This window comes from Sitodiplosis mosellana, unplaced genomic scaffold (assembly GCF_009176505.1).
Source record: "Sitodiplosis mosellana isolate CC-2019 unplaced genomic scaffold, AAFC_SMos_1.0 Smas_scaffold_38, whole genome shotgun sequence".
Taxonomy (NCBI): Eukaryota; Metazoa; Arthropoda; class Insecta; order Diptera; family Cecidomyiidae; genus Sitodiplosis; species Sitodiplosis mosellana.
In genome coordinates, this window is record NW_022595280.1 from 763,861 (window position 1) to 781,163 (window position 17,303).

At 37.2% G+C, this 17,303-nt stretch overlaps 1 protein-coding gene across 1 annotated transcript; it reads right to left on the reverse strand.

Moving 5' to 3' along the window:
* Positions 1 to 8,815: 8,815 nt before the first annotated feature.
* On the reverse strand, positions 8,816 to 16,785 carry LOC129569493 (homeobox protein B-H2-like). The gene is made up of 3 exons (XM_055448339.1): positions 13,889 to 16,785; positions 13,339 to 13,570; positions 8,816 to 9,588 (listed from the first exon to the last, which is right to left on the reverse strand). Exons 1-3 carry the CDS (start codon positions 14,199 to 14,201, stop codon positions 9,057 to 9,059), a joined length of 1,077 nt encoding a protein of 358 aa, XP_055304314.1. The 5' UTR covers positions 14,202 to 16,785; the 3' UTR covers positions 8,816 to 9,056.
* Between the last annotated feature and the right edge of the window lie 518 nt (positions 16,786 to 17,303).

Consider the following 17,303-nt stretch of genomic DNA (forward strand, 5'->3'; position numbering starts at 1 on the left):
GCGATTTTGTGCATTAGCATAATATTATAACAGTGGGCGATATGTCAGTCATGGTTTTGACCGCATCGACAAAGTGAACGTGGATTTGGTCGAAAACAGGAGAAACAACGAAATAAAGAATTTTTGACTGTCTAGCGGCCAAAATCGAGCAATTTTCCAAAACGCAGACTCCGGAAGTGGTTATTTAGTGGTTAAGGCTATTTTCTCTGTCCGTCGAATGTACATTTGCTGTGTGTACGATGTACAAGTACATGCACCAATAAACACAGAGCCCGCCAACACCGGTCAGAAAAGGAATCGGACAAACCGTTTACGTATAGGTTTCGCGTGTAGGTGAATGAATATAGTGTAGTGTGTGTCATGCATTTCAAGCTAAACGAATAGCCAATTCAACGTACCAAAACAATTTAGTGGCATTCAATTTTTTGAAAAATCGGAATACGAGTACGTCGAAAAAATAATTGTGTATTCGATTTCTCGTTTGCATTGTGAAAACGGTGATGACTATTATTTTGGTGCGTGTAGAGTGCATTGCATATTAACCGAGTTGGTCAAGATGTTGGGTGTAATTGGAGTGCCGAGCACACCATTAAATGGTAAACATTTATCTAATTTCTTCAACGGTTGAGCAGAAATGCATACACACAGGGATCACGGCGGAAAAATGCGCTCGATGAATGTGTCAATCAAAATATCATTTAAATTTTGTGTAGTCGTATTTTTTTCTATTATTTGAACCGAAAAGGTTTCACATTTACAGACGTTTTTTTTTTACACATTTCTCTATCGCATCCAATTGACCCTTCCGTTTCACCGTATCTCTCTCTGTCTCTCATAGGCCAACCGAATATAATAATAATATCAAAATCGGTGCTCGTGTTATCAAACACATATCAAATTAAAACTTCCTCTTTGGCAGAGAGTGTGATTTCCAGTCAACAGAAAACATGAAAAAGGAAACACACAAACCGACCGAGAAAAAAAGACGAAAACATGTTGATTGTTTGATTTGATTGTTTTTTAATTTATTAATAATTTCATTTTCTTGATTTCGAAGCCGAAGCAAATATCGAAAGTGTCTGTCATTAGAATGAAATAAAGGCTAGATTAAAAAAATGGGTGACCTGAACCCTTTTTTCTCTCTTTCGGGATTGAATTGAATATGAAAAGATCTCCACTTTTATCGACCGTCAATAATTGTCGATACAAAGTGAATCCATTCTAGTTATGCCGAAGATTTATGCCTCTCTTGCGATCCATTTTTTGTGTGTGTTGCGGTCAATTCGGATATGCATCGAACCTTCCATCCATCCATACATTTGAATGGACTCATCAAGTTCAGAGAAAAAAACAAAGGCCTCTCGCGCATACCGGAAATGATGTGTGTGCGCGCGGCTTAAATCAAATGCTTACTTTTTCGTTTCTTGAAAATCATTTTCAATAAAACATACTTCATAAAACTCATCGCCACAAGCAACTCTATCCGATCGTTTATGTTCCTCTGGCCAAAAAAAAAAAAAAATATTGAATGAAATGCCCAGTGTACCAGAGGAAGATAGTTGGCCGTAAAACGTTTTCATAATGATTAAATAGCTGCTGTCGAATGTGAAAACCCAACAAAACGGGTACAGACACATAAATACTGGGCCAATTGAAAAATGCTTTGTTCAAGACGGCGTTCGTGTGTGTGTGTGAATTCGGTAATTTTCTTTGATTAAATTGTTAATTGCTTGAATTGAGGTACTTTTCGGCTTACTTTAATAATCGACCAAGAATCATTTCAAAGAGCCCAATTCCACGAGGCGGTGATCGATTTAAACTCGCCGCACTCCAATCTCGTTTTGAATTGACCGATTACTGGCCACAGCATCATCGTCGCACAATTTACGCGTTTTTTTTTTTACTTCTGAGTGCTCTCTTCATTTTGATTTAATTTTAATTGTTTCTTTTCCTATCGGAAACAGCGTTCACGCTAGACAAACAAATCACTAATTGCGTCTCATTAAAGTGTTCGTGGTGTCTTGTGAGTTGTCGACTGTGATGTGACGAGAGATGAAAACAAGAAAGAGATTGATTGCGATATATGTTTCCTTTGCCATCACATTCGATTAAAACACAATGAATTTCCTCGTCGATGAGAATCCGTTCCATGAGCCTCTTTCCATTGAAAGTCTATCGTTGATCACTCGTTCGCTCGCTCACTTGGCGCTATCAAAAATATGCAAAAACACTCATCCACACAAGAATTATGCCAAATGGATATATGTGAATGGAAACTGGCACATTTATTTCATTTTTTTGCAAATTGAATTCACATAAATAACATGTTAAAAGCACAAACACATGGCAAACGTACAATTTGTGTATTGTTCGCAAGTTTTTGCTTGTTTGTGCTGTTCAGCCGTAAAAAAGTAAGCCAATCGAGAAACAAACGGTGGAAAAAATGGTTATTAAATACCAAAAGCCAGCATAAATACATCTATGGAAATAACTTTATTTCACTTTTATCGAAGGCAATTGCAGTTGTTGATTGTTTGGTGAAGAAGATGGAATGCATTTGTTTCGTGCGCAGCATTCAATAGAGATCAGATTGGCTTATCTCTTTCTCTGCGAGTGCATTGTTGTCGTTGTTTCTCTCCCAGTCAACACGAACTAATCATGTACTACATACCAGAAGTGCTCACTCACTGAACAGCAAGTAGCATTTGTGTGATTTATTTTCTCCAAGTGTGCGCGCGCTAGCGCAGGTGAAACAATAGACTCACACTTTTAATTGATTTTAAGCAAAGTTTTTTATATCACAGAGCAATAATGATTAGAGCCAAACATTAGAGGGAGAGATAGGCAGAGATTGGAAAGAAAAAATGAAACAATCGAAGCTGCAATTTATTTTTTATTAAATGTGTCTAAATGAAGAGCGATGAATGGGAAAAACAACAGCAAGCAGCAGTGAAAAGAGAATGCATAATTCGTGGCAAGTTCCAATTATTCATATTCAATATGCACAAACAAAACAACATAATAACGCAGCAGCAGCAGCAGCAGCAGCAGCAGCAGCAACTACTTGGCATTCATGGCATTCCGTTGATGAAATTGATAAATAGTTGTTGATGATGACTTAGTTTTTTTTTCATACGTGCTTCATAATTGATTTCGACACTATTCTGCGCAAAACAAGAAACAACATAATTGCTCACAAGAAAATCATCTCTGTCTCTATCACACACTATATGTGTCTCGCTCTCGCTCTCACTCTTCATTCTCCTATTCTCGTTCTTAGCGATTGTTTTACAACCGAATGCAAAAAAAGTGCAAACAATTACGAACAATTAAATTGCCGTTGTTCTGTTGGATGATGTTAAAGGGCGCGCACCGTTAATCCCAACCGAAGACAAGATCTATGCCAACTGATACACAACAATCATCTCGTTCTGTGTGTATGTAGAACGTGCTGGAAAAAAATTCCATGGCTTCTTCTGTCTTTCTCTCAAGAACGAAACACACGCTCCCTTGATATGTTTGTCTTCATCAGCCTCACAGCACCGGCTGTATACATTTTGTTTATCGCTCACAACAATTAATCTATTTCAAATTCCATTTGATATGAATTGTTAAGCAGACGTCTCTAAATAATAAGGAAGATTACTGCCGTGAGAATCGAGCATCGATTCTGCAGCGCACGTACTCGCTCGCTCGCAAACAAACACCCCGAAATTAAAATAACAACAATTAATAATAACTCGTTCCGAGAGTGTTGTGCACACCACCACCGAGCACAATAAGAAGAAAAAATAATTATTTCATTTTCATCTTTCATTTCGGTTCATGCCACCTCTGCCTCGGAGATATGTATAAATACTGAATGCAATTAAAAAATTGCCGTCATCGTTTTTTCTTCTTTACCGCCAACGATTACAAGCGAACATAGGGCAAAAAAAAAACAGTGCACAGAATTTCGTTTAATTTGTATAATGAGCGGCAATCGACTCGATTGAGCAATGTGAAAGAAGTGCGAAAATTAGAAAGAAATTGAACGTTGAGATAGAGAGAAATTTTACGATTAAATGCGGTAGTTGTGCAAGTTGCAAAACAAGGAACATGAATATGGATGAATGATGAACTTTATGCGAACGAACGAAACGTACACACACACACACACACACACACACACACACACACACACACACACAGCGAAATGGATTAAGTACGTTTGACGTGAAAACGACGAAGACATTTCAATTACTCGCAACTAAAGCAAAATATGAAATATGGAAACAATACAAATGCTAATGATTGAAACGCTTGTGTGTACCACATTTTCAATCAAAATAAATATGTTACACTCCACAATCGCTCGCTCGCTCTCTCTCTCTCTCTCTTCGTCCCACTCATTCTCATTCTCCACTTGTCGGTAAAAGAAATATGCACAGCATCGTCAGTTGATTAAGCAGTGCATCTTCTCATCACTTTACCACAATCGCTAAGTCGCATGTTTGTTTCCATTGTTTTAGTTAATTGCAATTTAGTTAGATAAAATTGCATAAGTTAATTACGCGTATGGGCTGTGTTTTTAGATGAATTTGCGCGATCCAGTTCATGCAAAGAGCTCAAAGAAGGAAATCACATCGAGAGAGCGAGATATGTTCACTTGATTACTCTTCTTCTCTATGAATTTTTTGTTCCGTCAATTTTGGTAAAATAAATAATAATTTTCGCTGTGATTGTCTGTTCGTATCACGTGTTTATCTCTCTCTCTCTCTCTGTCTGTGGAATCGTGAAAATTTTTGTATCTTTTTTTATGAATGGTAGCTTTTGATTCAGAAGCCGACACATCAAGGAAATGTGAAGTAAATGAAAATAATCCGATATAATTTGCTATAATTCTTTTCAATGATTATCGGTTAATGTCGGTGTAAAAAAGGGCAAACATAGACCAAGAGAAACTCAGCATTGTAGACAAGACTGTCTGTTTCGGCATGATTCTTTTTGACGCCATCGATCGTTTACATCACACTCTCTATCTGCGATGGTTGGCTCTGGCGAGAGAGACACACCAATGACGCCAAGTGCTTGGGCTTTCTTTTTCCCGTGTGCAATCGACACATTACACAAAAACAAGGGTACTAGGCTAACCGAAACTCATCGCTTCTGCTGTTGCGTTATTTTTCTCACATCTTCACCGAAAACACAGTCACACACTCAGCCGAAAACAACAGTTTCTTTTTTCGCAGTTTTGTGAAAAGTGAGAGAAGTTGAGAAATGGAAAGAAGGAAACAAATAAAAATAGAGTGTAATAAAATAGATATGGATCAATTAGATTTTTGTCTAGTGCACATTCGGTGTTTGTGTGTGTGTGTGTGTGCGAACGCAAGTTGCATTCATTATTATGAAAATACGTATAATTTATTTGATTACACCTTTAACAATATTTTTCTTGTTGTTGTTGATTAAAAACAACAGATTTGGATTTGATTTTTGTTTTTCGTTCGGTTTGACCAGGTTGTTCCGTTTTTGATGGCAATTCGTTTTGATTTGGTGCCACAACAAATGGCGACTCATCAAATAGTAGACATTTCTAGCACCTTCGACTAAATGCAGCGATAAAAATCAATGAATTTTTGCCACCAAACACACACAAACACAAATGATCTTTATCCGACAATCGACGGGAGTAAAAATGGGAAAATATTTACAGTTCCGTTTCTTCTTGTTTTTTTTATTGCTATTTGGAGTGAATGAGCCGAGCCGTATATGCAACAAACAAACAGCAATGAAACATTTAAGATGCCATAAAAGTGTCGACCGAAATGGAGAAATAAAAACCGAAAACATATGTGTGACTCTTTATGCATGTGTGTCATGTTGAAATGTGTGCAATTCTTGGCTTGCACCTGTTTTATTGCCCGAGGTATGTTTGTTGTTTAGCCAATCCATTTATTGCTGCAATTTTTGTTTTCATCGAATAATTTACATTACTTGAAGTTGCAGGTTAATTTATTTTCGTTTAGGTTTTAATTAGTTTCTTGTTATCAGATCTTCCGACTATTCAACCCACATGCATCATAGCACATTATTAATCACCCAAAAAAACAATAACCAGTGTCAATGGATTGAAATTAAATTGTTGCCTGAGTGTGTTAATCTACTGTCGCTGATAATGTCGATGTGTGTTTGAAAAATGCTTAATGTTTACCGGCTGTGTGTCATCTTTAAAAATGGTTCAGATTCCCCGTTTTGACACCTAAAATCACCGATTTGGTGGATAAAAATGAAGATTTAGTCGATAAGAACCAGAATTCATCGGCAATTCAATAGGAATTTGGTGGGCAGTGGCCACTTATTTGTCAACATCCTGATTTCAATCACAAATCCAAATCAAAATCCAATTAATTCATCCGCCTGATTGAACATCAACGCACAAATTAACATACAATTCAAATTAGGGATCTGTCAATAAATATCATGGAAAGTCCTACTGCATGTTTTACCACTCTATCGAATCTATATCGCTGTTCATCGGGGAAACCAAATTCAATTTTTCTCTTTTAATTAATTTGGTAACAAAAGTGAGCGCGCGACGCGACTAAGCGTAAAATGTTCTAGCACATTGTAAATTTCTTTTCTCTTTCCACATGAATGATTCGAACCAAGCAAAACCAACTGTTGGTTCATGCTCTCTCTCTCTCTCTCTCTTTCTCTCACTCACTTCGCCCGAGCAAGAGCGTAGTGTACTTTATACATTTCATTTCTATTGACACAAAGGCAATACATATAATGAATTCGATCAACAAAAGGAATATTGAAGCACACACGGAACAAAAATACAAAAGTCAAATTAAAAATTAAACATTTATTTCATTTTTGAAAGGGGGAACAAAACAGAGAGTGAGAAAAGGAAAGAAAATTGTTTCAGTTCGTACGTCAAATTAATATATGATATTGAGCACAAATTTGGTTTTGATAGATGAAGAACAAGGTATTTGAATGCACTTATATAAAAAAACATGAAGACGAGGAAAAGTGAGTGAGCGAAAATGTAGTTATAAAATTGGAATTGTGTATAATAATCATTTTGGAATGCTGTGGTTTAGTATATTCTCCAGGGCGAAGACATGCATTGTGAGGCGCAATGAGCTTCATCGTTCAACATATGGATACGTGTAGTTCCAATGCACATCCTTAGCGCTTCTTGTTGTTGGTTTTTTATTCATTCATTGGTCGTAATAAAAGTTTTTAGTGCCTTCAAAGTGCGCGCACGCTGCTTGCGCGCACATCACACACAAACACACTGACAAAATTCCCCATTCGTTGAATTCTCGTTAGCATGTTTGCGAGGGATAATTTGTGGCTAATTTAAACTTGAATGTCCATGGTCCGCAAAAACTGAAATTAAAAATGTTAATGGAGCAGAAATGAATTTGTGTGCTAAGGTTCCAATTTCGATTTTTCTCTCGCTCTCCCTCTCGCCGACTCTGACTGACCATTTCGATTAGTGCGCCAAATAACACAAAAACAGGAATCAGAGCCGAAACGAAATAAAAAACACAAAAGGTTTTCAGAGAATTCGGTCGGCTCATTTTGGAAAGACAACAAAAAATTATATCATAGTGTTTTTCGTTGATTTTCTGTAAACCTTCCCAAAATTTTACTACATCGCGCGCGAACGAGAGACACACTGTAATTTTACCGTGTCCATTCATTCACAAGAATCAATGCTATTAAGCCCATTGGGCTTTGATTCGACGCTCAGTCGCGTCGTTTCGCTTTCGTCCGCTAAATAACAGATGATAGGATTGCGTGATAGACCAAATCAAACATTTATAATAAATATTAGATCATCATAATTTGTGTATGCGACGGAAATGTTTAATACCGGAGCCGGAGCCACACACAAAAGACGAAACAATGGGCATGTTGTTTGGTATTCGAATCTTGGTGTCGTGCATTTTCATTGTATGTGCCGCCGTGTGTTTGCATTGTGCACATGCAAGAGCCGGCAAGCGCATTTTCGAGGCTCTTTTGTTTGTTCAGCCCAGTGTATTTCTATGGATTCGATTGATATATAAATGTATTTTATGACGCACACCGACCCAATCGATCAAATGAATCAACTGCTGGTGTAACGTTTAACATGGCACACCATCAAACAAATGCTTGATTCTAATAATTCTTTTCAGTTGGCATTGGAGTGAATATTTCATTTGGCCACCGGCTCCCCTGAATCAAAATGGATTGCGTTTAGCGTGCATTCCACAAACAATTGACGATTAAATGGAATCCATATGGCGGCTGGATAGCATTTATTCAATATTGATATTCTTCAGGTAACATATAGCTCGTCGATGAGCGGCCAGCCACACTGAATAACGTACATGCCGAGATCATGCGATTCCATTAATTTGACCATTTGATGTTTGGCATTTGATTCAATGCTCAATACTTATCGAGATTGCAACGTCAAATATTAAATTTGACCGATGGAAAATGAAAACGGAATCATAAATAAGAACACGATAATTGAATTCTTGTCAGAAACGGAAAAAAATGAGCCGTAGCATGTTCATGTCACACACAATAGCTTTTCAATCAATTTAAATGTGATTTAGTTGAGTTCGAAGAATTTTTTGCTTCGAAGACTCATTTCTTCAAAGAACGGAACTATCCTTGATCCCATTTTTACGTATAATTCAAGTTTTTTTTTACCTTTGTCCTTCTCTTTTCTGCCTTATTCCTCTTTTTTTGTCTCCTTTCCATTTCCTTCAAATTAATTTCTCATCAAAAATAAAACACATTCGTTTAATTCATGAATTTTGGTTTTTTAATGTCGTTGTTTTTCAAAAGTGGATCTTAAATATTACACGGATTATTTATGCTCTATAAAAATAATAACGATAAATTCGAAATACATACAAAATAATTATGGTTATATCGATTAAATCTTAATGTCTAAAGGGTTTTTTTTCTGCTTTTTTTATATTATTATTTGCCAAAAACATTTTAAATACCGTTTCATTTTTTCTCTTACGAATAGTCTCAAAGATCATCGCTAAATTAATCTATACTTCGATATCAGATTCATCGCCTGATGCATTGTGTGTGGATGGTTGTTTTGTTGGCCATGGCTGTGATGTTTTCGGTGAATGTGATGGCAGACTCGAGGCGGCTGGACTCAAGCTATGTGGTCTCGGTTGTTCTGGACTAAGCCGTTGTGGCGGTGAAGTGCTTGGCAGCCGTGATGTTGGATACAGACTGTTCGGTGGACTTAAGGGTAGAAAGCCAGCCCCAGGCATTTGTGGCACCATTGCCAATGGGCGATGTGGAGCTCCAAACATGCTTGCATGTTGTGATGCAATTCCATTCATTCCATTCTGTAGAATTTGCTGATAGTAACTCTCAACGGATGACAGATTCGATGGCGGCATTCCGATCGGATGACCAGCACCTGCCATCATTAATGGATTGGTCGCATACGATGGCAATCCCTCCATTTGACCATACCGTGCTGCATAGGCACGCTGATATGCCGCATAATTGCCAGCTTCAACAAACAATTCCAAACCAACGGACGTTTGACGCTTCCATTTCGTTCTGTAAACCATAAAAAAAATCGAATTATAGTAAAATCGATAAATAATAATAAAGAAGGATCGAGAGTTTTATCGTTAATTTCATTGATAGAAACAAAAAAAATAATAAACGGAATTTATAGCCATCGAGCGTGTGATTTAGAAAATTGAAAACAACAAAAGATGAATGACAACAGCAGAAAAAAAAACTACGGCGTGAATGATCTTAGATCCGGGTTTCGGTTCGCTCGAATGGAAGTGTCGGAGCTGCAGACAGGTAGAAATATATAAATGACCGAGAATTGGAAGTCGGTTAAGTAAAAAAAAAAGAGCGATAAAACTGTTCGAAATAGTGGCAGTGGATTTATATGTACAAAACGATTATTAATATGAATAAGAGTGCTAAAGCAAGAAGCGGATTGGTTTGGATCGGATCAGGTAGCGGTAACTTGGCTCTTTATACAAATCATATTTTTTTCCAAGTCTTTAATTATCCTCGTTCGGTCGTTTAAGAGCTTTGTCTTATAGAAATTAAAATTATTTATCTCTACTTCTGGTATTTCGTTTCTATTTCTCTCTCTCTCTCGCTCGTTCTCTGCGTTTTTTTTTCACTTCAGTCGTTCGCTTTGACTTTGCAGCGGCCGAGTTTTTGTTTCCCAATCTCCATTTATCTCTAATTATAGCAATATAAGTAACCGAATGGACGAAACTTTTAAAATGGACTCGACTGCAATTGTTTCAGAAGGCATGTGTTTGTGTGTGTGCGAGAGTGAGTGAGTGTGTTGTGATGTGGTCAAATGAATATCCGGATCGAGTGGCGCCGAAACACTTGCACAACTTTTGAAATAGAAAGCGAACACATTTTGACCAAAGAGAAGAACATAACTCGCTGAATGGCGCCAAATCCGGGCCAAATATTATTTTTCTTTTGTTCAACTCATCATCATCATCATTTTTGCAGTAAAATAATCCAATGCAAGAAGCAATTATCCTGCCGTGTCCTTTTCTTATCTATTCATATGCATGTGTTTGTACGAAATTGGCTATTTTCGCATTGAAACCGTCAATCATAATTAATTGTCGACCTGCCGGATAGAGAGAGAGATTGGCAACAGGCGCCCAAGACGAAAATGTTCAACGATTTTCGGTGTCGCCGAAGTGCAATTTCTGAACAAAAAAAATGCGAAATCTGTTGTTTTTTCCAGCTTGTGCATACGACTACCTAGGATCGATCGGTCAGAGGTGTTTCACCTACCAACCGAGCCAATCAATCATGCACAATTCTCTTCAAAGCGATCGACTGCTGCCCATCAAACTATTACACATCGACAGCAAGTCGACATCAAGTTGGAAATTACCAACACAACAATAACAAAATGCTCTTAAACAATGCGTAGCAAATTATAAAACAAATAGGCTTTTGTTGATGTCGACAATGGAAAGGAGGCAAAAACAACAAAAAACAATACCAAACTCATGCGAAATATGAAAGAACGGAATGATGAGAGAAAACAAAAGAATATCAAACAGAGAGTTTGTACGCATTGCACACCGGCAATTTTCATTTTCAGATAAATGACAACACATTGATGAAAGCAAATGTGGTTACAGAGTGAACAAAAAGAAGAGAACGAAGAGAACTGTGAGCAGCAGAAAAGGAAGGCTCAAAACGTAAATAGATAATCATAATAATAACAGAAATATGCATTACTTTTTATTCTGAGGGTACAGAGAGGAAAAGAAGCCGAGCGCCAGGCGCCACGTCGCATAAATTGCACCAGCACAGGCTCAGGTAAACAAACCGACGAGAAAAACCCAAAAAATAAAATAAAATGACAACAAGACGATAGAGAAGCAAAGAGAGGCAGAGAAAAAAAAACAACGAAAAATAAAATGAGATTCAAAAGAAGAAGAAAAAACGCAGCAAAATCGTACATTAGCCTGTCTAAGAGTTCTCCTTTTTTTCATAATCCCTATCTAAAATAAATATAAATAGGTGCTTCGAATTGTTTTCGTCGTCATCGTCGTCGCTGTTGCGGTTTTGTCGAGTGCATCTCAACACAATGGTGATTGCATAAAAGCTACAACTCCCACACGGTAACAAAACAAAATCAGCATCCAACCAAAAGAGAACAAAAGAAATTATATTGCCGAAAAAAGCAGCCACAACGAGAAGAAGAGAGAAGTGAAGAAATAGGGATTACATAAATAAATTCCATATCTCTATTGTTATTTTGTTTGTTAAACTGTCCTTATTAAATGCCATTATATTATTTTATGTCTAAATGATTTTTGGCACCTCAACGCATACGCACTCTTGCAATCTCAGTCTCACGCTCTCTCGTCCCGACCACTCAATATCTTCTTGAATATCTGGAGAGCTTTTTTATTTGACAATCTCTCACACTGAAAATGCGATTACTAGTCTCATCTCCAATCGGGATGGGAAGGAAGGAATGCGAAAGGATGTGTAAACCTAAAATCCAATAAAATAACGGAAATTCGGTGTGTGAGTGTCACACCTTTTCGTTTATTGTGTTATCGCTTTTCGAATTGTGTCTTTTTTTCGTCGTCGTCTTGAGATTGTTGGTATGGTGCCATAAACACATCGTCTTAATCGTTTCGTGGGTGGTCAAATGACAAAATTATTATTTGCATTAAGTCTTGGGATCGCTCAATTTTATCAGATTCATTCCGTCGAATGCGTTTATAATTAAGCGTCGCTGTGTTTTTCTCTTTCTTTTGGTTCAGTTTTCGTTGTCACTGTAAGTGAAAAGTGATTTCCATCGCACACTGTTTATACATTAGCATAAAATACAGCAAACGCTTTCACATAAAATTTAACGAAAAACCGTTCAGGCGAAAAACCAAAATGATTTCATTCGTTGCCGAGTCAATGACGACGACGACGGCAGCGGCGTTGAAAAAGTGAAAGATTACCCCATTGCGCATTGGCTAATGTACTTGTACATACATACTGTGCTGTTTATACCGTGTCTAATTTATTGAAATGGAAATGGTAGTATAACTTTCGTGAAGTGGCAGAACGAAATTGCAACCATAGACAAAAACCTCGATTTATGAACCCATAATTCGAGAAATTATACTTTGAGCATAGCGAGGCATCGGAGAGCGAGTGAATGAGTGCGCGTGAGAGAGAATGAGTGAGACATTTATGCGAACGCGTTCAATAAATAAATACACTTGGGCCTGGGTTGAATGGCTTTATCATTTCGTGTTTGCCAAGCGTAAAATATTGTTCGACATTTGTCGCATTATGCTTGTTGTGTGTTTGTATTGCTTGCTCCGTAATTGAAAAGGCGTCAATATGAATCATTTAGTTAATACCAATTTTTGCTGCATTGATTCGAACAGCCGAGTAATATAATAAAGATACAAAATGGTTTTTTCTTTCTCTCTCTCTCTTTTGCTCTCTTTGTTTGGCTGTTTTGCTCCATAACCGATAAGCGGTACGGGAGATACAAAATAAAAGCCGCTGACTCATTCGCCTCTCTGTGTGCCAAAACGAAGGAAAACTTCAACCAAATCAACTAATTTCCATTGAATAACAATTTATTTTGCTCCCACTTGTACAACAAAAGATAATAACCGAACCGAATCACCGCAAAACTACGCATCATAGACTCATAGCTCATTGTTCAACCACATTATTTCATTCGTACGCCGAAAACAATAAATTCCGTAAATCATATCAAATTCGACGAAATGGAAAAACAAACCAACAACAACAATCTGAATTGAGATCACTTACCGTCGATTTTGGAACCATGTTTTCACTTGTGTGTCGCTGATACCCAATTTATTGGCCAACTCCATACGATCCTGTACACTCAAATACTTCTGACGACTGAAACACTTTTCCAAGCTGTGCAATTGATGGTCAGTGAAAGCAGTGCGAGCCTTGCGTTGTTTCTTATTGGACATTCGATCCGATGGCAATGAACCACTACGGTTTGACTCGTTTAGGTCATCATCTTTACCATCTGGAATTTGTCAATCACGAAAAACACGACATTTTAATAAAACTATGTGGACTCAACGCTCAATTTATTACGAAACAGTGAAAAAATTGAACTGTCTACATTATGAATCGAATTTTCATTTTTTTTGAATCAATTTTTAAATCAATTTTTTTTTGTTTTGAAAATCCAATTAAAATCTGAAAGTTCAATTTTTCCATCATATTTTTTTTTCAGTCAATTAAAACTTATTTAAACCAAATTTCACAATAATTCAAGTAAATTTGAAACTTTTTCGAATTCAAAGAAATAAGTTGAAAACTAAAATTAAATCAAACTTACGATTGCTTCCATCGGTGCTTTGGCCATCAGCATCGTCTGATCCATGTAAATCATCATCGTCACTGTCACAAAATGTGTCTTTGCGTTCAGCGGTTGGCATTTGTCCGGGGATCATCATGCCGAAACCATGATGATTCATCGCCGAAAAACGTTCAAGATGTTGTAGATATTCGGAGTTTTGTGTTGTCGGCGCTTTTTCAACGGCAGCCTTCGATAAAATGTCAGTAATCATAAAACTCGGTCGATTAGCAACTAAATTGCGACTTTGTGCATTCATGTTGCTATTTTCATTCGATTTTCCACACACTGTCATTGTTCAATTGTACAAAAACTTGCACTTCAATAAATGTTTATGAACGAAACAAAAGCAAATAATTGACTCGATCAAATGTATGAGCAGAAGAAAAACAAAAAACGAAACGCGCACAATACACCAAAATAGTTTATGTCGTCGAATAGTAATAATAATAAATGTAACAAAGACTTTGAATCGTGTGAAATGAAATGGTTTAGTTTGTTGTTGTTGTGAATTTTAGGCGAATAAAATGCGCTATAACATCACCCAACCAGTTCTAAATGTGTACTGACGAAACAACGATCTCGAGAACCGAACGAGTGCTACGAATGACGAACGATGGAATAAACGATGTGTGTATGTGTATATTATATCGTTCGGATATATGCAGCCGATTGATGCATAGAAGTAGTAGTGAGGCCTCAACATATACTCGTTGATTCTGCCTCATTCCCCGTTTGTTGGTTCGTTTGCTTTTTGGTCTCCGTCTCATCGAAACCGTGAGTGTGTGCATTGAGGGCCATTTACGCATGTATATGCGTAACGTGTTCGTTTGCTTTGGTTGCCTCAAGAACATTGCGGCAAAGCAAATATACAAGTGGAAAATGGGCTCCGCCTCCAGGGCATCGTATATTTATTAGTGTCTATGTACTCTGGCATTCATTTTACTCAATGAGGTATTTGTTTGGTCGTAGAATGGGTGTTTGCGTGATTTCATTCCCTCCATTCGTTCTATGTACTGATGAACGCGAGCGCCGAACGATATATAACACGGTTTTGGGAGAGCAAAAGACAGAGATAGCCGATTGAAACGACGCGCACTGCATACTAAAGCAAAATTAACGCATAACCAAACGAATTGATGCGAACGCGTTTGATCGTTGCATCAAGCCTTGTACTTATGGAACTTATAATGTGAATTGCCTTCGAATATCTAAAACCAGATAAGTGATGGTTAGCTAGTTTTGGCTGAGTTCTACACTTTGTAGTTTTTTTTCTTCTTCATCGTTTGTCGTTTCGTTTGTTCTTTTCTTTAGTATCATTTTATTAAATTTTCATCATCGATTGAAGGAGAGAAGAGAAAAAGTAACGTCGAAATCCATCAGAATGTACCCCAACTACCAACACACATTGTATTGGCCGTTTTTTATGATATGTATTCAGTGCAAGTGGATGGGAGACAAACGTACGAGAGGAAGAAATTACGCCACGTCTTATGTATATAAAAGGCCATTTTTACAGTATTTTCATCTATTCAGAGACTCGGTTGATATTCCATTTAATGGAAAAGGAAATGGTTGTTTTATGTGGAAAAATTCTATGCATTTGGATAATATGCGTATCAAGCCATCCGTTTTCTCAACTTCCTCCTGCTTGCTTGCTCGTCTCTCACCATTATGTGCCCGTTTTGAGATGCTATTTTACTCGATGTGTGTTTTTTTTTCTGCTGCTGCTGCTACTGATGGCTGCTCTCTTTGTTGTTTTTGTGTCGGTTTTTATTGGGCTTTTAGATTGCTTCCAGTTTAATACAGAGAGACACAGAGAGAAACATCCAATAGAAAATAGTAAGTAAACATTTTGCATGCAACATTAAAATGAAAATTCAATAAGCGATTTACTTGGAATCGACTCTCGGCTGCAGAACGGTTGAAATATCGACCCATTTGTGACTGAATACTGAGGGTAACTATATCGATTTGATCGAACGATTATACGTTTGTACACACAATATGATATATACATCGATTGGGGTCACAATTCTCATTTCTTCCACATAAAAAGATTTCCTTGAATTTTTCAACAAATCGAACAAGAAAATTAGTTTGTCATTTCTTTGATTCGTTTTTTTCTTTCGTCACAGAAAAACGCTATAAATACCTAATTTCGCTATATCTTTTGGCCTTTAAAGCGTCAGTCCTCCGCTTGTCAAGCATCAAATTGTTACACTTAACATGAAAAAAATGAAGTGTAATTGAAGCGCGATAATTCTAAATGACGTTATCACGTGTTTGGAAAATTGCCACATTTTCAGCGAATCGAAAAAAAAAGAATCACACTTTTTCTAAGTGTCGAGAGGCTGCACAACGTCTGTCTCCCTTGTGAAAAGAGCAATTTTCTGCTGAGCTTACCATTTATGATTTTCAACGCAATTTTCCTTCTCGACATTTTTCCGCTCGAGGTTTTTTCTCTCTCGCTCATTCGCTTCGTCTTTATTAGCCGTCATAATAGCATAACATGAAATATTTATTTGCGAGACATGAAACAACTTTTTTTTCGCTCTTCATATTTATGCAGGACGGTTTTTTTTTATTCGTACTGTGGTGGCTGCTGCTGCTGAAGTCTGTAAATGTATCAGATGATGTGTTGTCACCGAATGAAAGAATCTAATCGATCAATGTAGAGAATCAAAATACCATAAATTGGTGAACGCGCGATGAACGGCATAAAATAAATGTTTGCTCGTGTGATTATGGCATAAATACATTGATGTTAACTCAAGCAGTAAACCGCACAATTTTTTTTTCCTTCTTCTTTCCATTTCGTTATGGATCCGGCCATCGAAATATGAATGAAAACTTTGTGGAACCACGGCAACCTTCTCTTATGACAGAATAAAAAACTATGAAACAGTCGATTTTCGTTTTAATTTTTCTCGTCACATAATTCGAGAGTTTTTTTTCTTCGCTCCACTCTCTTCCGTTGTGCATTTTTACAGGACTTTTGTTTCATGTTTCGTGTCTCTTTTCCGCATTAGCGAATTTCGGCTCATTCACTCAAGTCAATAAATCAAATCGGTTGACATTGAACATACGCCACACGAATATAGAAGATTTTTTATTTCGTTACTTCGAAAAGACACTCTATCGTTGTCGACTTGTCATCGGCTCAAAATGTTGACACAACGAATATAAATAAATAAATGAATAATAATCTGCAACAAATACCGTAACTAATCCGGTGCGTAGTGCGAACCGCATTCTATTCACACATTATGGAATATGATGCTTGATACGCTGATTTAGTGATGGAAGTGCAGCGATTATTCATGTGGTTTTTGGCTGTGTTTCGGTCGTGTGTGTGTTTTTGAAGTGAATTTCGATTCACTTTCTTTTGTGTGTT